The sequence below is a fragment of the Acinonyx jubatus genome, chromosome A2, assembly GCF_027475565.1.
Source record: "Acinonyx jubatus isolate Ajub_Pintada_27869175 chromosome A2, VMU_Ajub_asm_v1.0, whole genome shotgun sequence".
In the NCBI taxonomy this organism is placed as follows: Eukaryota; Metazoa; Chordata; class Mammalia; order Carnivora; family Felidae; genus Acinonyx; species Acinonyx jubatus.
In genome coordinates this window covers 157,816,116-157,836,544 of record NC_069383.1, presented here as the reverse complement: position 1 = coordinate 157,836,544, position 20,429 = coordinate 157,816,116, and the positions used below count along the sequence as shown (strand labels likewise).

At 53.0% G+C, this 20,429-nt stretch overlaps 2 protein-coding genes and 1 long non-coding RNA gene across 5 annotated transcripts; 1 reads left to right on the top strand and 2 right to left on the bottom strand.

The window, feature by feature from the left end:
* Positions 1–207: 207 nt before the first annotated feature.
* CDKN2D (cyclin dependent kinase inhibitor 2D) lies at positions 208–2,775 on the bottom strand. Its single transcript, XM_027050496.2, has 3 exons — positions 2,633–2,775; positions 2,205–2,360; positions 208–1,163 (listed from the first exon to the last, which is right to left on the bottom strand). The coding sequence occupies exons 2-3, from the start codon at positions 2,343–2,345 to the stop codon at positions 804–806; spliced, it is 501 nt and encodes a 166-aa protein (XP_026906297.1). The 5' UTR covers positions 2,346–2,360; positions 2,633–2,775; the 3' UTR covers positions 208–803.
* Positions 2,776–2,813: 38 nt separating this feature from the next.
* Positions 2,814–17,624, top strand: LOC113596603 (uncharacterized). Of its 2 annotated transcripts, XR_008297278.1 has the most exons (5): positions 2,814–3,012; positions 3,473–3,595; positions 12,940–13,099; positions 16,615–16,718; positions 17,400–17,624. It is a non-coding gene; the product is annotated as an uncharacterized LOC113596603 (long non-coding RNA). The 2 variants fall into 2 exon arrangements; XR_008297279.1 differs by lacking the exon at positions 16,615–16,718 and having other exon boundaries at positions 2,886–3,012.
* AP1M2 (adaptor related protein complex 1 subunit mu 2) lies at positions 4,140–13,086 on the bottom strand. 2 transcript variants are annotated; one of them, XM_027050489.2, is made up of 12 exons: positions 12,953–13,086; positions 11,649–11,805; positions 11,352–11,419; positions 9,787–9,917; positions 9,527–9,674; positions 9,298–9,424; positions 8,476–8,624; positions 8,323–8,394; positions 6,367–6,525; positions 5,443–5,568; positions 4,969–5,044; positions 4,140–4,547 (listed from the first exon to the last, which is right to left on the bottom strand). In XM_027050489.2, exons 1-12 carry the CDS (start codon positions 12,992–12,994, stop codon positions 4,525–4,527), a joined length of 1,278 nt encoding a protein of 425 aa, XP_026906290.1. In that variant the 5' UTR covers positions 12,995–13,086; the 3' UTR covers positions 4,140–4,524. The 2 variants fall into 2 exon arrangements, with proteins under 2 accessions (XP_026906290.1, XP_026906291.1); XM_027050490.2 differs by having other exon boundaries at positions 8,476–8,618.
* Positions 17,625–20,429: the final 2,805 nt, after the last annotated feature.

The following is a 20,429-nucleotide window of genomic DNA, read 5'->3' as shown; positions in this document are numbered from 1 at the left end:
TTCTCCACTCGCGGTTTCCTGCCTCCCTTCCGTTCCGACAGCGTAAACCGCTGCCCCACCCAGCACACTCACCTCTGTCACCCTGGGAATTACCACTCTCTCCCCTCCCCCAAAGTATCCACGATATGCGACCCCCGTGCCCACCCCCCACAAACATACTGGACGTGCGACTCTCCATCGCAGACTCAAAAATCAGAAGCCACCAGCTCTGTGATCATGCACAAGTCTTAATTTAATGGGTAAAAACATTAAATTATCACACAACATTTTTCCATAAAGCTTAATAAATAGAATCTTTTTTTCACGCTGTACAAGAGACTGAAAAACAAGTTTCCAACAAAATATGAACTCATACTACCCTTCTATTGATTTTAAACACTCCCCCCTCCCCCCATGCTTGAAAGCAGTGTGCACATTTGAGGTCTGTCTCTGGGTACAGCTAGCCAAGGTCGCCAGGTTCCAGGAGCCCTGGAAGCGATGACCTCACTCGGGCTGGGGCTTTAAACGCTCTGCCCTTGGGCGTCTGCAGCCCCAGCAATCTGAGGCGCAGAGAAAACTGAACCGTTTAGACGGCTGTTGCCTGCAGGAGCCCTTCTCTGCCCAACACATCAAAAGGGGTGAGAAAAACAAATGAGAAATGTCCCTCAAACACACACACCCCACAAATCAACACCAACAAGCCACAAACTGGTGCCCCTCCCCTTTTGACAGGGGGCAGAAGGAGTGAGGGGAGAAAGTGTTTCTTTCCTCCTCTTTTGACACAGAACCCTGTTGGGTCCGGTTGCTGCAGTGGGGGCCCCGGGTCACAGCAGTACCACCGAGTGCCCCTGCAGTATGTCCATGAGATCCTGGGCCCCTATCCCCTGTGCCAGCTCCAGGGGCGTGAGCCCCCTGGCGTCCCTGTGATGGAGATCAGACTCAGAAGCCAGGAAGCTGACCACAGCGGTGTGGCCCTCTCGCACCGCCAAATGGATGGGGAGTGCCCCGGTGCCGTCAGGCACGTTGACATCAGCACCATGCTCTACCAAAACCTTCAGGGTGTCCAGGAATCCAGTGCGTGCCGCATCATGGGCTGGAGTGGTGCCGGAGGTGTCCTGGACATTGGGGCTGGCACCTTGCTTGAGAAGTTCCAACGCAATGGTGGAGCTTCCAAACATCATGACCTGTGTGGGGGCAGAGAGTGAGGGGTCCTCAAGGGAGAGGTTCCAGGAAAAGGGGTCACTGTAGAGAGGGGTCATTCAAGAATAGGGAACACTAGAGCTTTTCTAAAGAATGGGGACACACCAGGGAACACAAGCTCTCAGGCGGTTGTTTGATACCCCAGAGAAAGACGTCTCCTTGGAATAGGGACCCCGAAGAAACTGGTCACCCCCCTAAGGATAAGAAAACCACGTAGGGAATAGCCTCCAAGGAAACGTTCGAGAAACCTAAGACCCTCCCCAAGGAAGCAGAGATATGCCCCATCCCATATGGGAAATCGCTAGGAAATATGACCCCTCCCCCACCCCCAGAAATAGGCCTCTTAGAATGAGAACTGTTCCAAAGAACTTGGATAGCAAACTCAAGGGAAGATGCCCAGGGAATTTGAAACCCCAGGGTACTTGCCCTGAAGAAATAGGGTTCCCCCTGTAAAATGCCCCCCAGGGAATAAGGATGCCCATGCAACGTGTAACTGTGCCCCACTTAGGACTTCCCTTAATATACTAGGAATCTGGAAACAAACAAACACACACACACACACAAAAAACCCAAAACAGGAATGGAGAGTTACCCAAATAACTGGATACATCTCAGAGAACCCTCCAGAAAATAGGGAACCCCTGGAAACATGAATCCCTCCTTCCAGTGATTGGATCCCCCCACAGAAGTTCCAAGAAACAAGAGCCAGTCCTATGAAGCCGGGATCCAAAGAAGCTGCTCTCACATCGCGGAATAAGAACCTCCCCAGGGAAAATTAATCCTCTGCACCCAGAAAACAAGAAATCTTCCAGAGAAGATGGAAAGTCCTCCCCTCCCCCAACCTAACTCCATCCACCACCCACCCACGAAAGTAGACATCAAGGAGCAACAGCGCCCCAGGGGAAAGGACCGAGCCCCCCCTCCCCCCCCCCCCCCCCAGTCAGCCACCACCGCGGTCAAGGAGACTTGAGGGAAAGGGTCTGGGGTCCCAGCCTCGCCGTCGCTCCCGGCCAACCGGGCCTCACCTGCAGCGCCGTCTTGCCGAAGCGGTTCAGGGCATCGGGGTGCACCAGCTCACGGTGCAGAAGGCGGCGCACCTCCTGCACGTCGCCTCGGGCCGCGGCCCCGCTTAGCCTGTCGCCTGCGCGGACCTCCTCCAGCAGCATGTCGACGCTGGCAGCCTGCGAAGCCCCCCGCCCCACGCCGGCGCGGTCAGTGTGGGGAAATCCACTGGCGCTGGCCCTAAGATCTCCCCCGAGGTGCACCTGGCCTGCGCGACGCTCCCAGCCCAGCACACGAGTCGGCCCTCTGCGCGACCCCCGCCCTGCCGGCGGGCTCCTCCCCCTGTCGGCCAGCGGGTCGCCAGGGGCTGGGAGCCGGGCCCAACCCTCCGCGGCTCGCTGGGCCCGGCCCGGCCCCCGCCCCTTGGGGGCCGGGTCTCCCCCCAACTCACCCTCCCTCCTCCTCCTCGACGGGCGGGGTCTGTTCTGAGCCGCCGCCGCTGCCGCCGCTGAGCTGGCCGCCAGGGGGCGGAGATAGCGCGCTTGAGGCCCCTCCCCGAACGCTGCGGATTTGTTTTCTTACGAACTCGCTACACTGTAGCCCAGCCGCGTTGCCCGGCGCGCGACCCGGCAGCGCCCCGCCCATGCGGCCAGGGCAACCAATGGCAACGCGTCGCCGGCGGGAGATTTACGCTCCGGCCTGGGCGGTGCCTATCCTGATTGGCTGAGCCTCGGCGACCGGTGGACCGCCGGCAATGGCGGGGTTTTCGGTTTTCAAACTCGCCAGGCGGGCGGGAAAGACCAGCCGGTTTAACTGACCCGCGGGAGAAAGGTCAGGGGCAGGGTAGCGCGGGTTGCTTCGGGACCTCGGCACCTCGGGGAGGAAGGGAGGCAAGGCTGGGGCAGCCCAGTTCGGGGTTCCACCGTTCAGTCACGCGATAAGCATTTATTACCCCTTACTATGTTCAGAGTGTTTTATTTCATTCACTCACCCAGTGTGTGCCGGTACCGTTTTCGGCGCTGGGGAGCGTACACTCTGGCAACTACATAATTTTAAAGAGCGTTAAGCACCTCCAAGAAAATAAAACGGGGAAATGGGGTGGGTGAGAAGGACTCACGTTCTGGCTCAGAGTGAGCCAAACCCGGCACAGCAAAGGCCGGGGCGAAGGCAAATTCACGCTGCAGCCGCGGCCGCCACGTGGACGAGCCAGGGAGGCGAGAGAGCTGAGGTCGGAGGCGACTCTTGCAAATGCTTGCGTTGAAACATTTACTGAGCACCCTCTGTGTACTAGGCGCCCAGCTGGAGAGTGGGCCAGCCAGGTGGTTCCTGCTGCGGGACCCCCACCATTTAGGCTGGGAGAAGACAGGAATTAAATCTTTTCAGAATGGTAAACTCCGTGGAGGTGATAAAACGGGTAAGTTATAGTCTCTTGGGAAAAGAAGGCCGTTGAAATAGGTCAGGGAGGGCCTCCCTGAGGTGACGTGTGCGACCTGAAAGGGAAGGAGCCATGTGACTATCTGGGGAAAAGCATGCCAGGTGAAGGGCATTAGAGCCACAAAGGCCCAGGTGGGAGCGCACTTGTGCACAGGAAGCGTGAGGTCTAGAGGAGGAGAGTGGGAGAAGGTGAAGGCAGCTAAGTGAGGAGGAGGGGTAGCGCAGATCAGGCTCGGGTACTGCGGCGAGCGCTTGACTTTTACTTTTAACACAGGAAGCTTGTGGGAAGGTTCTGAGATCCACGAGCTGACTTAGAAGTTAACAGGCGCCCTCTGGCGGCCGCAAGAGGAACTGACGGTGGTGTGGGAGCTGGGTTGGAGCCTGGGCCCAAGGAGAGAGTTGGGCAGATGTCACGACGGGGGCTAGGGAGTGGATGTGTGTTGCCCATCCCCATCCCGGCACTTCGGGGGGGGAGGGGGTGTCCCTGGCATTCCCAGTCCCCAGTCAGTAATATACACAGCAGCCAGATTCATTCTTTTTAATACCATCCTAAAACTCAGGGTGGGCCAGGGTGGCCTCTGGGCTCAGCAGCTGTGAAGGAGGGGCCCCGACACCCCTAAGGCAGGTCACTGCAAGAAGGCACTCATGAGGGGGGCTTCAAGACCCTCCTCTATTCTTCATATAAAATTGGAGGAGTGGGGAGCCCGGAGGCAGAGGGAGGTGGGGAGACTGTTCCTCCTAGCCTGTGGGTAGAGAGAAAGGCAGGGAGGATGCCGGGTGCTGGGAGCAAGAAACGGCTAAGTCAGGGGCCTTCCCTCACACACATCCCCCATCTTCCTCCCAGGAAGTCTACAGTCCCAGCCTGGGGAGAGGGAAGGCCCCACGTCTAGGCCCCACCTCTTCTCTCTCCTAGCTGGTACGAAGTTGATAATCTGCAGGGAAACAATGAGCAGAGACCATCTCAGAATTGGGGAAAGGAAACAGAAAGCCCTCCCCACAACCTATCCCCCACCCCAGTGCTCATGATCAACCCATGGATATGTAACAAGGACAAGAATGGGGTTGTAACACAGGGACAGTAACCATAGCAACAAGCTTGTTTCCAGGTGCAGATGGGGGTACTATGCGTTCACTCCCTTGCCCAAACCTGATCAGTGCCCTAGAACTGCAGCTGTCCCCATTTTAAAGATGGGCCAAACTGAAGCCCAGGGTGGCACAGGGATAAAGACAGGACAGGCCTGGGGTCAGGCCTGTTGAATTTTGGTGCCCTCCAAGCCAGAGCGTAGTCAAAGCCCCAAGACCATCCTTTTGATCTCCTTGACCCCAGCGTCCCAGGGAGCCCGGCTGCCTTACCGCCACTCTGGGTGATGTAGCGAACCCATGGCAGGGCCTGGTAACCGCTTTTCTCAATGATCTTCATGTATCGGACCTGAAACGGAATAGAAAGAGGTGGCCCAGGTGGTGGGGACAGGCTGGCTGTGGCGAGGGTACCGTGTGGAACACAACTTGGGGGATTATGCTGGCACGGTTGGGGAGTCATGAGGGGACATGGCTTGTGTCAAAAGTTTGGCACGTGCAGTGGGAGTAGGGGAAGGGGGAGGCGGCACAGGAGAGTGGGAAAGAGCACGGTGTAAGGGAACAGACACGATGTGGTTTTGGGGGGACGAGGCGACACAGGCCAAGGGAACGGTATGGTTTGCGGGTGGGTGAAGACACAGTGAACATACTAGTGGGGAACAAGATGGCACAGACCGGCTGTGGAGGTGAGGTGATACCGGCTAGGGAAGGAGCCAAGGGGTAGGAGAATGGGGAGCCCACTGCACTCACCTGGATCCCGGAGACAGTGAAGTAGGGGATCTCAAACTTGACCCCAATAGGGGGCCGGCCCTCCACCTCCTCCTTCTCCACGCTGGGGAGGCCAAAGTGGGCGCGCATCAGGTACTCCTTGCCCCCCTGAGGGCACATGGGGGCGTCAGATACACCAAGAGGCCTCTACACGCCCCACACTATCCTCACAGTGGCCCCCAAGCAGGCTCTGCTCTCGGTCCATTTCTGACAAGACAGTAAAAGCTCCTGGCCAAGATTCACAGCTGAAGGTTTTTTTTTTTTTTTTTTTTAAATGTTTATTTATTTTGGCGGGGGGAGGAGAGAGAGAGCACACACGAACAGGGGAGGGGCAGGGAGAGACAGAGAATCCCAACCAGGCTCCAAGGTCAGCTCAGAGCTTGAACCCACAGACTGTGAGATCATGCCCTGAGCTGAAATCAAGAGTTGGACGCTTAACCGACTTAGCCGGCCAGGTGCCCCTCACAACTGAAGTTTCTAACGACACAGCCTGGTCAGAGTGCTTCTCATGACCATATCCCATTTTCCAGTCCCCTGATGAGCCCTCACCACCCCCCCCACCCCCGCCCACTAGATCCCCAGGGACTGATCAAATCCTCCAGCAGCCCCAGGATGGGGTATCGTGATCCTGTCTATTTCACAGATGAGCAAACAGAGGCTCCGTGGAGGGAAGTGGGTTTCCAAAAGCTGTCTAGCTCAGGGAGGCAAGGGTGGAGAACTTGAACCCAGGGCTGGTGTCCTCAAGACCTGGGAGGCAGGGACCTGCCAGCCTGGTTTCCAGCTTTATTACCCCTAAAGGATAACCATGTGCATGCATACATGGGTCTCCAGTTTATTCTCGGCCTCTCACGAGCAGCAGGGGCAGGCGCCTCAGGCCCCACCCCGTACTCAGTACCCAGTACTCACCGGGAAGGACTTAATACTCCAAATAACGACATTCTTTTCGGGCACGTACTTGGCACTGCCTACACTGGTCTTGAAGCGCGGGGAGTCGGCATCACTGGGCACGGGCACGGATATCTCCACGCCGTTGGCCACCGACTGCTTCTTAAACTGCCCCTTGGCCTGTCAGGGGAGAGGGCGGGGCGTGAAGAACTCACTCCTGCATTCTGCCAATGTTCAGCAAGCCCTTTCCCCACAGTACCTCAGAGAGCCTCCCCAACCCCGAGGTGGATACGAACGACCATCCTGCCCATTTCACAGGCGAGAAAACAGAGACGCGGGGAAGCTGCGGCAGTTGCTCGCAGACACACAGCCAACAAGTGGCAGAGCCGGGATTCACACCCACATGAGACTCCAGAAACCCCGTTCTTGGTGCCTTCCATTCAGACCTTTCGCTGGTCTAAAATGATGCCCCTTAGACCATCACACAGGAGTTTTCATTTGATAGCTAGCATTTATTTTTTTTTTAATTGTTTAATGTTTATTTATTTTTGAGAGAGAAAGAGGGAGACCCAGAATCCGAAGCAGGCTCCAGTCTCTGAGCCGTCAGCACAAAGCCTGACGCGGGGCTCGAACTCACGAACCGCGAGATCATGACCTGAGCCGAAGTCAGACACTTAACCGACTGAGCCACCCAGGCGCTCCTATTTATTTTTATTTTTAAAATAATTTTTTTTTAAATTTATTTGAGACAGACAGAGCATCTGTGTGCATGGACACCTGGGAGCTCACCCACAAGCTGAGGAGGGGCAGAGAGAGAGAATCCCAAGCAGGCTCAGCACTGTCAGCACAGAGCCTGACGCGGGGCCCCATCTCACGAACTGTGAGGCCATGACCTGAGCCGACATCAAGAATCGGACACTTAACTGAGCCACCCAGGTGCCCCAAAGATGAACCCACAACCCTGAGATCGAGAGTCATATTCTCCACCAACTGAGGCAGCCAGGTGTCCCAAGGAGTTGAAATTTTAAATAAGGAAATCAGGAAAGGCCTCTGAAGAGGTGACATTTAGCAAAAAATTGAGGGAGATCAGGGAAGGAGCCACGTGGACATCTGGGGCGGGGAGGGGGTGTGATCCAAGGAAAGGGAACAACCAGTGTAAAGGCCCTGAGGTAGGACCTTGCTTGGTGTGAACAAAGGGGAAGCCGATATAGCTGGAATGGAGTGAGAGAGGGAGACCGTGGAAGGACACAAAGGTGACAGCAGATGGTCGTAGGGTCTAGTGGGCTGCCAGGACTTTGGCTTTTCCTCTCAGTGAAGTGGGAGCCATGGAAGGTTCTGGGCAGAAGAGAGACACGCAGCCAGACTCAAGTGCTCACGGGTGTCCTTTAGAGGAACAGTGGGGGGCAAGGGCAGGAGCTGGGAGACCAGGGTAGATATGGTGGAGGGAGTGCAAAGTGGGCAGATGAGGGATCTATTCTGACAGTATTTGCTGATGGTTTGTCTGTGTCCCCCAGGTAGCAAGCTCCCTGAGGGCAGCATATCTTTTATTTCTTCCCTCTTGTCCCTTAGTTCCCTTACAAAGTAGAGGCTCAGTTAAAACCACAATGTGAATAGTTGAGATTTGTGCGTCATTTAGACGTTATTGGGAACTTACTATGTTCTTACTGGGGAAAAGAAATCCACACTGGAGTAGATGCAGTACTGACGCAGGTCAGTAGAGCAGAGGCCAGAGGAGGTGAGAGGGTGGGGAGCCGACACCGTGGGCCCGGCTGCTGGAACAGCAGCCCAAGTAGGAGGAACAGCCAGTGCAAAACCCCCACAGGGAACTGTGCCTGACATGTCTGAGAACCAGCCGGGAGCCCCTTGTGGCCGGAGGGGAGTGAGGAGCCAGGGAGGGTGAGAGAGAAGGTTACGGTGGAGATTGTGGGGAGGGGCAGATCAAACACCGTAAGTAAGTAATTGTTCCCCTGGGCCTACCTTGACCATGATCTCCACACGGCTGTGGGAGAACTTCTCAATGACGGACTCAATCCAGATCAACGGCTTGACCTACAGGCGGCAGAAGAGGGGGCTGTTGGAGGTTCTGGGGTCACCTCTCACCCCCTCCAGGGGGCCTCTCCCCTGCTTCACCTGGGTGCTGAGGCGGTAGGACATGAGCTCAAAGTCGCCGTCGGGTGGGATGAAGGAGATAGTGCGGTCATTGTCAAAGCGAGACAGCCGCACACACTGGTGGAATTTGACGTCTTCCAGTTCCACAGACTTGTTCTTGCTTCCTGAAACTCGGAGCCAAGCAGGCAGGTGACCCTGGGGGTCTGGGACAGGGTCTTTAGCCCTATCTTCCCTGCCTACCACTTACCATTACTTCTGTTTTAGAGATAAGGAAACTGAGGCCCAGAGAGGACAAGGAATTTGCCCAGGGTCACCGAGCTGGCCAGGGGCAGAGCTAGGATCTGAACCCAGGGAATCTGGCTCTTGCTGTCAGGTTTTTTTTGTTTGTTTTTAATTTAAGTTTGTTTTGAGAGAGAGAGAGTGAGCAGGGGAGGGGCAGAGAGAGGGAGAGAGAATCCCCAGCAGGCTAAACACTGTCAACGTGGAGCCCGATGCGGGGCTTGAACTCCCGTACCGTGAGATCATGACCTGAGCCAAAACCAAGAGTCGGACACTCAACCAACTGAGCCACCCAGGCGCCCTGCTATCAGGTTTTTCAATATGATGTTCTTCTGTCTCCTACTCCCACTGAAATGTCAGCGCCAAGGGCAGGGATTGGTCTTTTTCTCCATTGTATTTGTGCCAAGCAGTATCCACTTTTGGCACCAGTGAACCAGCAGCCGCAGCACCGGCTGTGACCAGCAGAGGGCACGCGAGTGCTTATTTCAGAGCCGGTTGCGATTCTCTGGGTCCCCAGATGGGGTAGGGTCAGCTCCCTCGCGCGCCCCCCTTCCAGATGCTTACGGCCAGTGAGCTCAAAGAGCACACGGTCGTTGAGGCCAAGCCGCAGCTCTGGCATTCCCGACAGAAACACCTTGAGCTTGATGGTACCCACGATCTCGCTCAGCAGGACGCTGCCGTTGGCATTGACCTGAGGGTGCACATGACACAGGACGGGGTGTCAACGGGCATAGAGCCTCCTCTCCTGCCCCCAGGCCATGCAAGGAGAGGGGTAGAGGTGTGGGGGGCTCACCAGCAGGTTGACAGACTCTATGACATCAATGAACACCTCGTTCTTCTTGTACTTGATGCCCTCAGAGCGCCAGGACACAGCATTGGTGACAGTGGGTGGCACTCGAGATTTGCCGGTCTCCAGCTTGTTGCCCTGCTGTGTGATGTACCTGTCAGGAAGGCAGGGGCGACAAGCAGCTGGACCCAGGGACACTTCCCTGACCCTCCCCGACGTCCTTCCATTAGTGGCTCACTCCGTGGCCGCCCCCGTGGCCCACTCACTCCTGCAGGATCTTGCTGTCGGTGGTCTGTGGGAAGCCGAAGTCCATGAGCTCGTCCAGCAGCTCGTAGACGATGACGAAGTTGTCTCGGATGCTCTCCTCCTCCAGCTCCTTGAAGTATTCAGAGAATACCTGGCGGTGTGGGGAAACAGACACCAAGAGAGGCGTGGCTGTGGTGTAGCTGGGGCCGTGGGCTGCGGCCCCACTCATCCAGCCATCAATTCAACAAGCAGCTGTTGGGTGTCTGCCATATATCAGTGCTGGAACATTAATGGTGAACGGAGTCAACAATGTCCGTGCCTTCGTGGAACAGTCTAGCGAGGGAAATGGACTGGTAACAGAACCAACACGATACAACGTGCTGAGTGCAAAAAATGAGGAAACCACAAAGTGGGAACCCTGAGGCATGGAGGTCCAGGAAGCCTTCCTGGAGGAGGGATTGGAAGGGCTCAGAACTATTTTGTGTGTGTGTGTGTGTGTGTGTGTGTGTACATGAAACACTGTGTATCTGGTGCTGTTTATGGAGTAAGGTTTCCAATACATAAAATATACAAGATGACAAGGGAAACCCATTATATAGAAATACATGTAAGCTTGTGGATTCCCTGAATTCTATCCACAGGGCTTTAGGGGTTTGGGGACCCCAAGTCCAGAGCCTCTGGGGATTAGGAGGCGTGACCTCAGCAGAGAGCCTGTCAGTCATCTGACATTTGAAAAACCCTCCGTGTCTCACTCTGTTCCAGCCCCGTTGGCCTTCTTTCTGTTCTCACCTCAGAGCCTTCGCATATGCTGTCCCCTCTGCCCGGGACATTCTTGCCATTCAGGCCTCAGCTCCAATATCACCTCCTCAGTGAAGACACCACCATCCCTCCTGCCCCCTTGAGTATCAAGGTGAGTCTAGCACCCTCGTCACTGGTTCTCCTAATGTCCTGTTGAATCACCTTCATGTCCTTTAACTCCTCAGGACAGGCAGGGACTGTGCCTCTCTTATGCAGAGCTGCTCCCCTCTCTGCCTGGCAGGAGGCAAGTCAATACATATTTCTTGTTGGTTGGAAAGTATTTACCAAGCACCTTCTCAGTCATTGAAAATGGCATAGGGGTGCCTGGGTGGCTCAGTTGGTTGAGCTTCCAACTTCAGCTCAGGTCGTGATCTCCCAGCTCATGGGTCCAAGCCCCACATCTGGGTCTGTGCTGACAGCTCAGAGCCTGGAGCCTGCTTCAGATTCGGTGTCTCCCTCCCTCTGCCCCTCCCCCATTCATGCTCTGTCTCTGTCTCTCTCAAAAATGAATAAACATTAACAAAACTTTTTTTTAGGGAAAGGGGGCACTGGGATTGGAACCCAGTTTTCTCTGGCTCAGATTTGAGTAGTATACCCTCTTGGGACCTCTTTGGTCCTCACCCTATAGGGAGAGATAATCCCACAGCAGCTAATGAGAACACAGAGATAGATGGGGCTTCCATGGGGCGAGGTCAGGGAAAACTTCCTAGGAAAGATGGATCCTGAAAGACAAGGGCGAGACAGGTAGACAGACAAACCAGCCGGCCAATGGGAAGCCAGAACTTACCTCCACCGTCTTGTAGAGGAAGGAGTACACGAGGGAGGCATTGGCGTTCTTCAGCGTGGTGGCTACCACTATGGGCAGCAAGGTTAAGGAAAAGGTGCCATTTTGGAGGTCTCAAATGGAGCACGGACCCTAAAACCTCACCCTGTCCTCCCACCCTCATCTCACCTCTGTCCACCCACCCTCTGCCCCCAACCTGAACCACTGATGTGCTGTGCAACTTCTGTCCTCAGTCCACCTTCTCTGGACCTGAGCTGCCAACACCCCAGGCCTCCAGGGACCCAGCCAGAGTCTGGATACAATAGAGGTTGCTGTGTTTGATCCACAAAAAGTGGACCCGGCCATGGCTCAGCAGTGGGGCCAAGGCACCCTCCTCCTCCCGCTGCATGAGCAGAGGCATGAAGTTCTCAATCTCACTCATGGCCACATCGCCCTTGTAGTTGCGGCTGATCAGGGGCTAAGCGTGAGCAGAGAAGGCCCGGTCACTGCTGGGATCTGGGACCCTTCATCCGGGGGCATCAGAGTGCCTGGTTCTGACCCTAATTCCTGAGTGAAGGGCAGGGGCAAGACTCTGCTACTCTGTGCCTCAGTTTCCTATTCTGTAAAATGGGTGCACGATAACAACAGCAAACATGTCTGGAGTCCTCCAGGAGGACCAGGCCGTGTCCTACTAAAGACTGGATGTTTGCTAACTGATTTTGTTCTCACTACAATCTGCGAGGGGTGTGCCATCACCCTCTTCATTTGAAGGATGGGGAAACTGAGGTGTGAACCAGGTGTGTAACAGCTGGGGAGACTGGGAATTGAACCAAGGCACCCTGGATCCAGAATTCCCGCTCTTGCCCAGGGCTTCAGAGGCACCAAATTGGTGAGGTAGGGATGACAGGAGGGAAGGGGGAAGGAGGAAGGGAAGGGCGGGAAGGCGGGAAGGCAGGAAGGCAGGAAAAAAGAAAGCTTATAGGAAGAAAGATAGATTATATAGTTCCTGTTAGCTCATATACCTCTGTCTGGCAGGAAATAAGCAGTCAATAATAACAGTACCTACTTCCTAAGGTGGTTTAGTCCAGTGTTTAGAACCAGGATGGCACAGGGCTGGTCCTCAAACACCCTAGGCTTCACCACCACCGTTTTTGCTGATATTAAATGACAAGACGAATGAGAGGGGGCTCCAGAAAGGGAGAACCCCAAAAGGGAATGAGGGCCTCCTGCCCCTGCCATCTTCCCCAAATATGAATAATGTGGATGATGAAGGTGACAGAAATAATTTCAATCGACTGAACGCCTAATGTTTGGAGCAGGGCTACTGTGCTAAGTAGTTTACATTCATCGGGTTATATTAATTCCTATTGGGTGGGGACCTGTTATTCCCATTTTTACGGGTAGGGAGACTGAGGCTCGGAGAGGCAAAGCCCCTAGCCCCGGCACCTGGTTGGGAAACAGTGGAGGTGGGATTCGACCCGCAACTTCCAGGGATTGGGGGAGGGGTGTACCCGCTCTCCCGGAGCTTTCTGGAGCCTCCCGGCCTGCGAGGAGGGGCCGCCCCTGGCTCCAGGGGGGCGCAGCCTCACCTGTCCTTCCCCCGTATCCCCAGCTCCCGGCCTTACCTTGCCCTTGACGTCGAGGATGAAGACAGCCGAGGCGGACATTGTGGCGGCCGGCGGACCTGGGAGGCGGGGAGGGAGCGCCGGGAGGCGACGGCGGCGCCGCTTCCTTCTTCCTGCGGAAGCGCCGGCGCGCAGGTGAGAGCCCAGGTGAGTGCGTCTTAAAGGGGAGGCCTCCAGGTGAGCGGCGCGGTTGGCCGACGCGAAGGCTGCTGCAGGGCGGAGCTTTGGAGGGGAGCGCTGCCCCGCCTCACTTTCCCTCTGCACCCAGGAGTGCTGATGGGAGGAGTCTCCAGACCAACCATCCATCCATTCGTCCACCCAGCCAGCAAGCCAGCCAGCCATCTGCCCACTCACCTGTCCATCTACCCCCCTACTCATTCATCCACCCATCCGTCCATCCACCCACCCACCCATCCGTCCATCCACTCAACCCACCCATCCACCCACCCCCACCCACCATCCGCCCATCCATCCACCCACCCATCCATCCACCTACTCACACATCCCTTCACTCAACCCACACATTCATCCTCATCCACCCATCCATCTACCCACCTACTCATCCACCCATTCACCCGCCCACCCATCTATCCATCCACCCACCCATCCACCCATTTATTCATTCATCTTGTTTCTCCTCCATCTTGTTATCACCCCCATGCATATCAGCCCCATTAGGGCAGAGATTTTGTCCTGTTCATCTCTGTGTCCCCAGTGCCCCATACTGGGTACTCAATATTATTTGTCCAGATCATTCATTCATTCGTACAATAACTATCGACTAATTAATTTATTCTTTCACTCAAATATTTACCGACTAGTAAATTCCTTCACTGAGGAACTGTGGGTAGCACTGTGAGCAGAAGACATGTAGCTGCCTTTATTATTATTATTAAAGTTAGTCTTACTGATACCAAAAATATTTATAAGCTCCTACTGTGTGACACGAAGATGTTGATAGAGGGGTACCTGGGTGGCTTAGCTGGTTAAGCGTCTGACTCTTGACTTTGGCTCAGGTCGTTATCTCGCTGTTCATGGGTTTGAGCCCTGAGTAAGGCTCTGTATTGACAGTGCAGAGCCTACTTGGGATTCTCTCTCTCTCTTTCTCTCTCTGTCCCTACCCCATTCTCAATCTCTCTCTCTCTCTCTCTCTCTCTCTCAATAAATAAACTTAAAAAGTTTTTTAGAGGGGCACCTGGGTGGCTCAGTTGGTTGGGCATCTGACTTTGGCTCAGGTCATGATCTCGTGGTTTCTGGGTTTGAATCCCACATCAGGCTCTGTGCACAGAGCCTGGACCCTGCTTTGGATCCTATGTCTCCCCCTCTCTCTGCCTGTCCCATGCTCATGCTCTGTCTCTCTCTGTCTCTCAATAATAAATAAACATTAAAAAAAATTTTTTTTTAAATTTTTTTAGAAAGATGTTGATAGAATGTTGAAAAGATAGGGGTGCCTGGGTGGCTCAGTCGGTTCAGCATCCGACTCTTGATTTCTGCCCAAGTCATGATCTCACAGTTCATGAGTTCAAGCCCTGCATCAGGATCTGCACTAACAGAGTGAAGCCTACTTGGGATTCACTCTCTCCCTCTCTCTCTCTTTCTGTCCCTCCCCCACTCTCTCTATCTCTCAAAATATATAAATAAACGTTGTTTAGAAAAAATAATGCAGACAAGGTAAATGATCGGTATTATTGTGATTATATTAGAAAATTATTCACTCAACGAACATTTATTGAGCACCTACTGGGTGCTGGACTGAACATACAGAAGCTGCTTTCGTTATGGTGATAATGCTGATGCTGTTGATGATGATTCGCGGAGTGAGTAAATATTTATTGGGTACCCTCTGTGGCACTATAGGTGGCAAATGGACAAAGCCACTCCACTGCTCTCTTGAAGGGAGGGTGAGAGGCACATAACATAAGATGATCTCTGATCATGACAGGACCCCTGAAGGCCAGTAAAGTGGTGGCGGGGTTGGGGGCTGTTAGAGAAGGAATGCTGGGCTGTGAGACAGATCAGGGAAGGGACTGACATTTGGAAATTCCCTACCATGACCTTAGGAGTAGGAATAAGCCAGCAGAAAGAGTCCTCGTGCAGAGCCCGGCAAGGCAACTGGAACCAGCTGCTTGAGCTCAAGTCCTGGCCCTGCCACCAGCCAGCTGGGTGGCCTTGGGCACCTGCCCTCCCCTCCCTGGATTCCGGTCTGCACATCTGTGAGATAGAGTTAACTACACTCTCCTCATTAGGCTATTGTGCACAGGCATGGGTTATCACCCCCAATGGGACTCTTGGAGCAGGCCTGGGACGGAGCCAGCCCCCAGTAAATTATTAGTATTGGCTATTGTTGGTGCTATTATTGTTGCTGTTGTTATTATTATTCTTATTATTACTATTATTTACTGTGTAGTGGGGATGGTCCCTCCTGGGCCTCAGTCTCTCCTTCTGTTAAATGGGCGTAAGAGTCTTGGTGCCTCCTCTTCAGACTTTGCTCGCTGGCCTGCCGGGCATACCTCGATGTCTGCCCATTAACTGTCGTGGACCCCATACTGTCTGCCCTCCTAGCGGGACGAGCTGGGGCAGGAAAGGGAAAACTAGCTTTCAGCCTGGCTGGAACTGATCCTGCTGGGAGGGGTGGGGAGGGTCCCGAAGGGCCTGGTGGAGGGGAGAGGGCACTCAGCTCTCCCAGGCTTCATCCTTCTGCAAACCCAGCCCCACACCTTTATCAGCTGCTGGGGGTGGGGTGGGGTGGGCGTCCCCACAAGGGGACTTGAGGCAGGGCGGTGAGAGCTGCAGATAGGAGAGCACCACTCCCCTCTCTGCTGGTGTCGAACGTGCATAATATCACGGCACCGAGAGCTGACGTGCACGTTCATTGAACGCTCCTAACGCTTTTTTTAAGTTTATTTATTTTGCAAGAGAGAGCGAGCAGGAGAGGGGCAGAGAGAGAAGGAGAGCGAGAGAATCCCAAGCAGGCTGCGCGCTGTCAGTGCAGAGCTTGATGTGGGGCTCGAACCCACAGACACAAGATCGCGATGTGAGCCAAAACTAAGAGTCAGACGTTGAACCGACTGAGCCACCCAGGCCCCACTCCTGACACTTCTTTGTGTCTTCCTCAATTATTTTTTCAAGTTCGTTATTTTTTCGCTGTTTGACTTTGGCCTTCCCATCTTTGGTTTTCCTGAAAATTCAGGAGCTGAGGGGGAAGACATTTCCTGCCTTCTCACATTGGAAGAAGCAGAGGCACAGAGAGGTGAAGCCACTTGCCCAACGTCACACAGCTGTGAAGCAGCTGAACCAGAATTTGAACCTGAGTCCTGGCATTCAAGAGCCCAATCCCAACCCACTCCCAACGGCTCCGCCATATTGCCAGATACAAGCATTGCTACTAAATGGGGCGCCTGTGTGGCTCAGTCGGTTGAGTGTTCGACTCTTGATCCTGGCTCCAGTCATGATCTCACGGTTCGTGAGTTCAAGCCCCGCGTTGCGCTCTGTGCTGACCTCTAGGAGCCTGCTTGGGATTCTCTCTCTCTCTCTCTCTCTCTCTCTCTCTCTCTGCCTCTCCCCCACTCTCTCTCAAAATAAGTAAATAAACTTAAAACAAACAAACAGGTATTGCCACTACTAACAACAGCTCTCGCTTGTGTGGTGCTCGTTATACCCAGGCCCTGCCCTCCATGTCCTCCAAGTGGGAATCCTCCTAGCAACAATTAGAAACAATGCCTTGAGCTCTGGAGGCCTATTCCATTCCACAGATGGGAAAGCTGAGGTGAGGAGAGCATCTGCTGACTTGGACAAGTCACCCAGTCAGCAATGGAAAACCCAAGGTTTTATGAGGGGGATTCCTGACCCTCTCCTACCTGTCCCCTGCTCAGAAGGTGGCCACGGGGGTTGCAGACACCGTCGGGCCCTTGCCCCAGCCCATCACCACCGAACCTCTCAAGAGCCCTTCTCCTGGGTCCCTGAGATGTTTTCAGGCAGTAAATAGAACCCAAAAGCCTGGGCCCAGAGCCCTGGAATCTGAAACTCAAGGCCTGTTTGGCTGAAAAATTCATGAACCCAAAAGCTTCTGTGGGGTCAGAGAACAGAGCAGCTCTGTGTGCCCAGAGGCCCCGCCTCAGCTGCAACCTCTCCTATCCCCAGGGGCTGTGGCCTTGTCCCAGTTCCTCCGAGATGCCTACAGCCTGCCCCAGCCTCCCCTCTGGGACTCTGCCTCTAGGCTCCCCCTTCAATCCCTTCTCCACACTTTACTAAAGGGATCCATCTGAAACTCAAAACTCCCTCACTCTCACATCCCCCATGGCTCCCATTGCCCTGGAGTTGCCTGACCTGGTACAGTCAGGATCAACCCCTGCTGACCCCTCCCACGAGCCACTGCTTGAACCCACTACCCCAGACGAAACTGACTTCCTTAATTTCAGTTCCTCTCTCTCTTTCTCTCTTTCCTCAGGCACCTAACCGCGCAGGATACAACGCCTGCCCCTTTGTGCTTTCTCAGCCTCTTTCTCAAGCAGCAAGAAGGTCTCCTCTTCAAGGAGTCCTCTCTGACCTTCCAATCCACGTCTAGGTCACGTCTGTTCTCTGGGCTCTCTCAAATGTCCCATGCTTCCCTGTCACAGCTGTGTTGCACCGTGTTTTTAAAAATCTATTAAAAAAAAAAACCCTTTTATTATCATCGCTGTATTTATACATATGGCATAAACTACCATTTTATCCATTTCAAATGTACAGTCCAGGAACATCAAGCACATGCACACCATTATGTAACCACCCTCACCATTTATCTCCAGGACTCCTTTCACCTTGCGGGGCGCCTGGGGCTCAGTCGGTTGCGCATCCGACTTGATTCAGGTCATGACCTCGCGGTTTGAGAGGTCCTTGTCAGGCTCTGTGCTCACAGCTCAGAGCCTGGAGCCTGCTTCCGGTTCTGTGTGTCTGTCTGTCTCTTTCTCTGCCCCTCCCCCACTCACGCTTTGTCTCTCTCTCTCTCTCTCTCAAAAATAAATTAAAAAACAAAACAAAACTCCTTTCACCTTGCAAAACTGAGACTCTGTCCCATGAAACCCTAACCTCCCAGCCCCTTGGGCCCCTCCCTAGCCCCTGGTGCCCACCGTCTCCTTTCTTTCTCCATGAATTTGACTCCTTTGGGGACCTCAAATAAATGGAATCATACAGCATTTATCCTTTTGTGACTGGCCTGTTTAAATCTATTTTTAAAAATTTCTAATGTTGGGGCACCTGGGTGGCACAGTTGGTTAAGCGTCCGACTTTAGCCAGGTCACGATCTCGCGGTCCGTGAGTTCGAGCCCCGCGTCGGGCTCTGGGCTGATGGCTCAGAGCCTGGAGCCTGTTTCCGATTCTGTGTCTCCCTCTCTCTCTGCCCCTCGCCCGTTCATGCTCTGTCTCTCTCTGTCCCAAAAATAAATAAATGTTGAAAAAAAATTTTTTTTTAATTTCTAATGTTTATTTATTTATTTTGAGAGAGAGACAGCAGGGGAGGGGCAGAGAGAGAGAGAGAGAGAGAGAGAATCCCAAACCAGGGTCTACACTGTCACTGTAGAGTCGGATACAGGGCTCCGTCTCACCAACCTCGAGATCATGACCTGAGCCGAAATCCAGTCGGACACTCAACCAACTGAGACACCCAGGTGCCCCTAAATCTATTTTTTACCAACAGGGCACCAGGGTCCCTTTTTCCTCCACATTCAGTCTTTTTTAAAACAAAATTTTAATCACCCAAAAAACGCATGAATATGTTCTCCTATTAAAGAAAGAGGAAGAAAGAGAGAACATTGTAGACTGGGAAAAGGTCCCCTGTGCCCACCCCCCATCTTGGTCTTTCTGACAACCACTGATTCGTTCAGATCTTTTTCTATTAAGGTACAGGCAGGTGTGTGTGTGTGTGTGTGTGTGTGTGTGTGTGTGTGTGTGTGTGTGTGGTCATATCTCTCTATTCCCCCATACCATCCACAACTACCAACTAAATACAACTTATGATTTCTACTCACCAACAGGACCTGGCAATCTAGCTGGGCTACTCTGGCAGGGTTATGGATTATCTGTGAATGGTGAAGTCAGGCTCCATGAGTTCAAATCCTTGTAGAGCCCCACACTCACTAACTGGGTGACTGTGGAGAAATTACTTAACCCCTCTCTCCAGCTGGAAAATGGTTGCAAGGATTTAAGACAAAGCACTTAATGAGTGGCTTAGCCTCTTTGTGTCACTTTCCCCCACTGGAAAATGCTTGTAAAGATTTAATATAAAGCATTTAATACCTCTTCTGATGCTGACTAAGCTCCCTATAAACATTCACTCTTGTTATAACCTGCAGGGTCACCTCCTTCCTTCTTAGGGTATTTAAATTTTTTCCACTTTTAAAACGAAACGTGTTAGGAAGGGGCAGATGTCAAATACTTGCCACAAACTGAACCCACCTGTGTGACCACAGCCCTGGTTCCTGTCACCCCGGAAGCTGCCTCAGAGGTGCTGCCACCCACAAAGGCAACTGAACCCATGCTTAGTTACCATAGGTTGATGAACTATGTCTGTCTTAGAATTTCATTCAAAAGTACCTGGTCTTTGTCACTTGACACAATACTTTCTTTGATACTCATCCACGCTATTGAACTTACCGGTAATCGATGCCTTTTGATTGCTGAAGACTATTCTATGGTATGGGTGGGACCACAGTGTGTTGAACTGTGAATTCACAGCTGTTGAAGTGTGACTTCACCCATTTATGGACATTTGGGTTCCTATCAATTTCTGGCCGTTATGAACAAAGCTGTATAAAGTTGCTGTGAACATTCGTATACAAGACTTTGTATCTTCTTTCTTTCTCTTTCTTTCTTTTCTTTCTTTCTTTCTTTTCTTTTTTTCTTTCTTTTCTTTCTTTTCTTTCTTTTCTTTCTTTCTTTCTTTCTTTCTTTCTTTCTTTCTTTCTTTCTTTCTTTCTTTCTTTCTTTCTTTCTTTCTCTTTCCTAATCTTATGGTTTTATTTTTCTGTGATAAACACCTACGAGTAAAATGGTTGGATCATATGGTAGGCACCTGTTAAACTTTATAAGAAACTAAAAAAACTTTTTCTTTTTTATAACACTTATTTATTTTTGTTTATTTTTGAGACAGAGAGGTGACAGAAAGAGAGAGAGAGAGGAGAGAAGGTGAACAGGGGAGGGTCAGAGAGAAAGGTAGAGAAAGAATCCTAAGCAGACTCCGTGCTGTCAGTGCAGAGCCGGTCCACAGGGCTGGAACTCACCAACCGGTGAGATGAGGACCTGAGCCGAAATCAAGAGTCCGACGTTTAGTCAATTGAGCCGCCCCGGCGCCCCAAGAGACCCTCCCCCCAAGTGGTTGTGTCAGTCTACATTCCCACCAGCAGTGCAGGAGAGTCTCATTTGCTCCAGCTCTTTAAGCAATACTTGGTACCCTTCACCTTCTTACTTGTAGCTCTTCTGGTGGGTGTGTGGTGGCATCTCT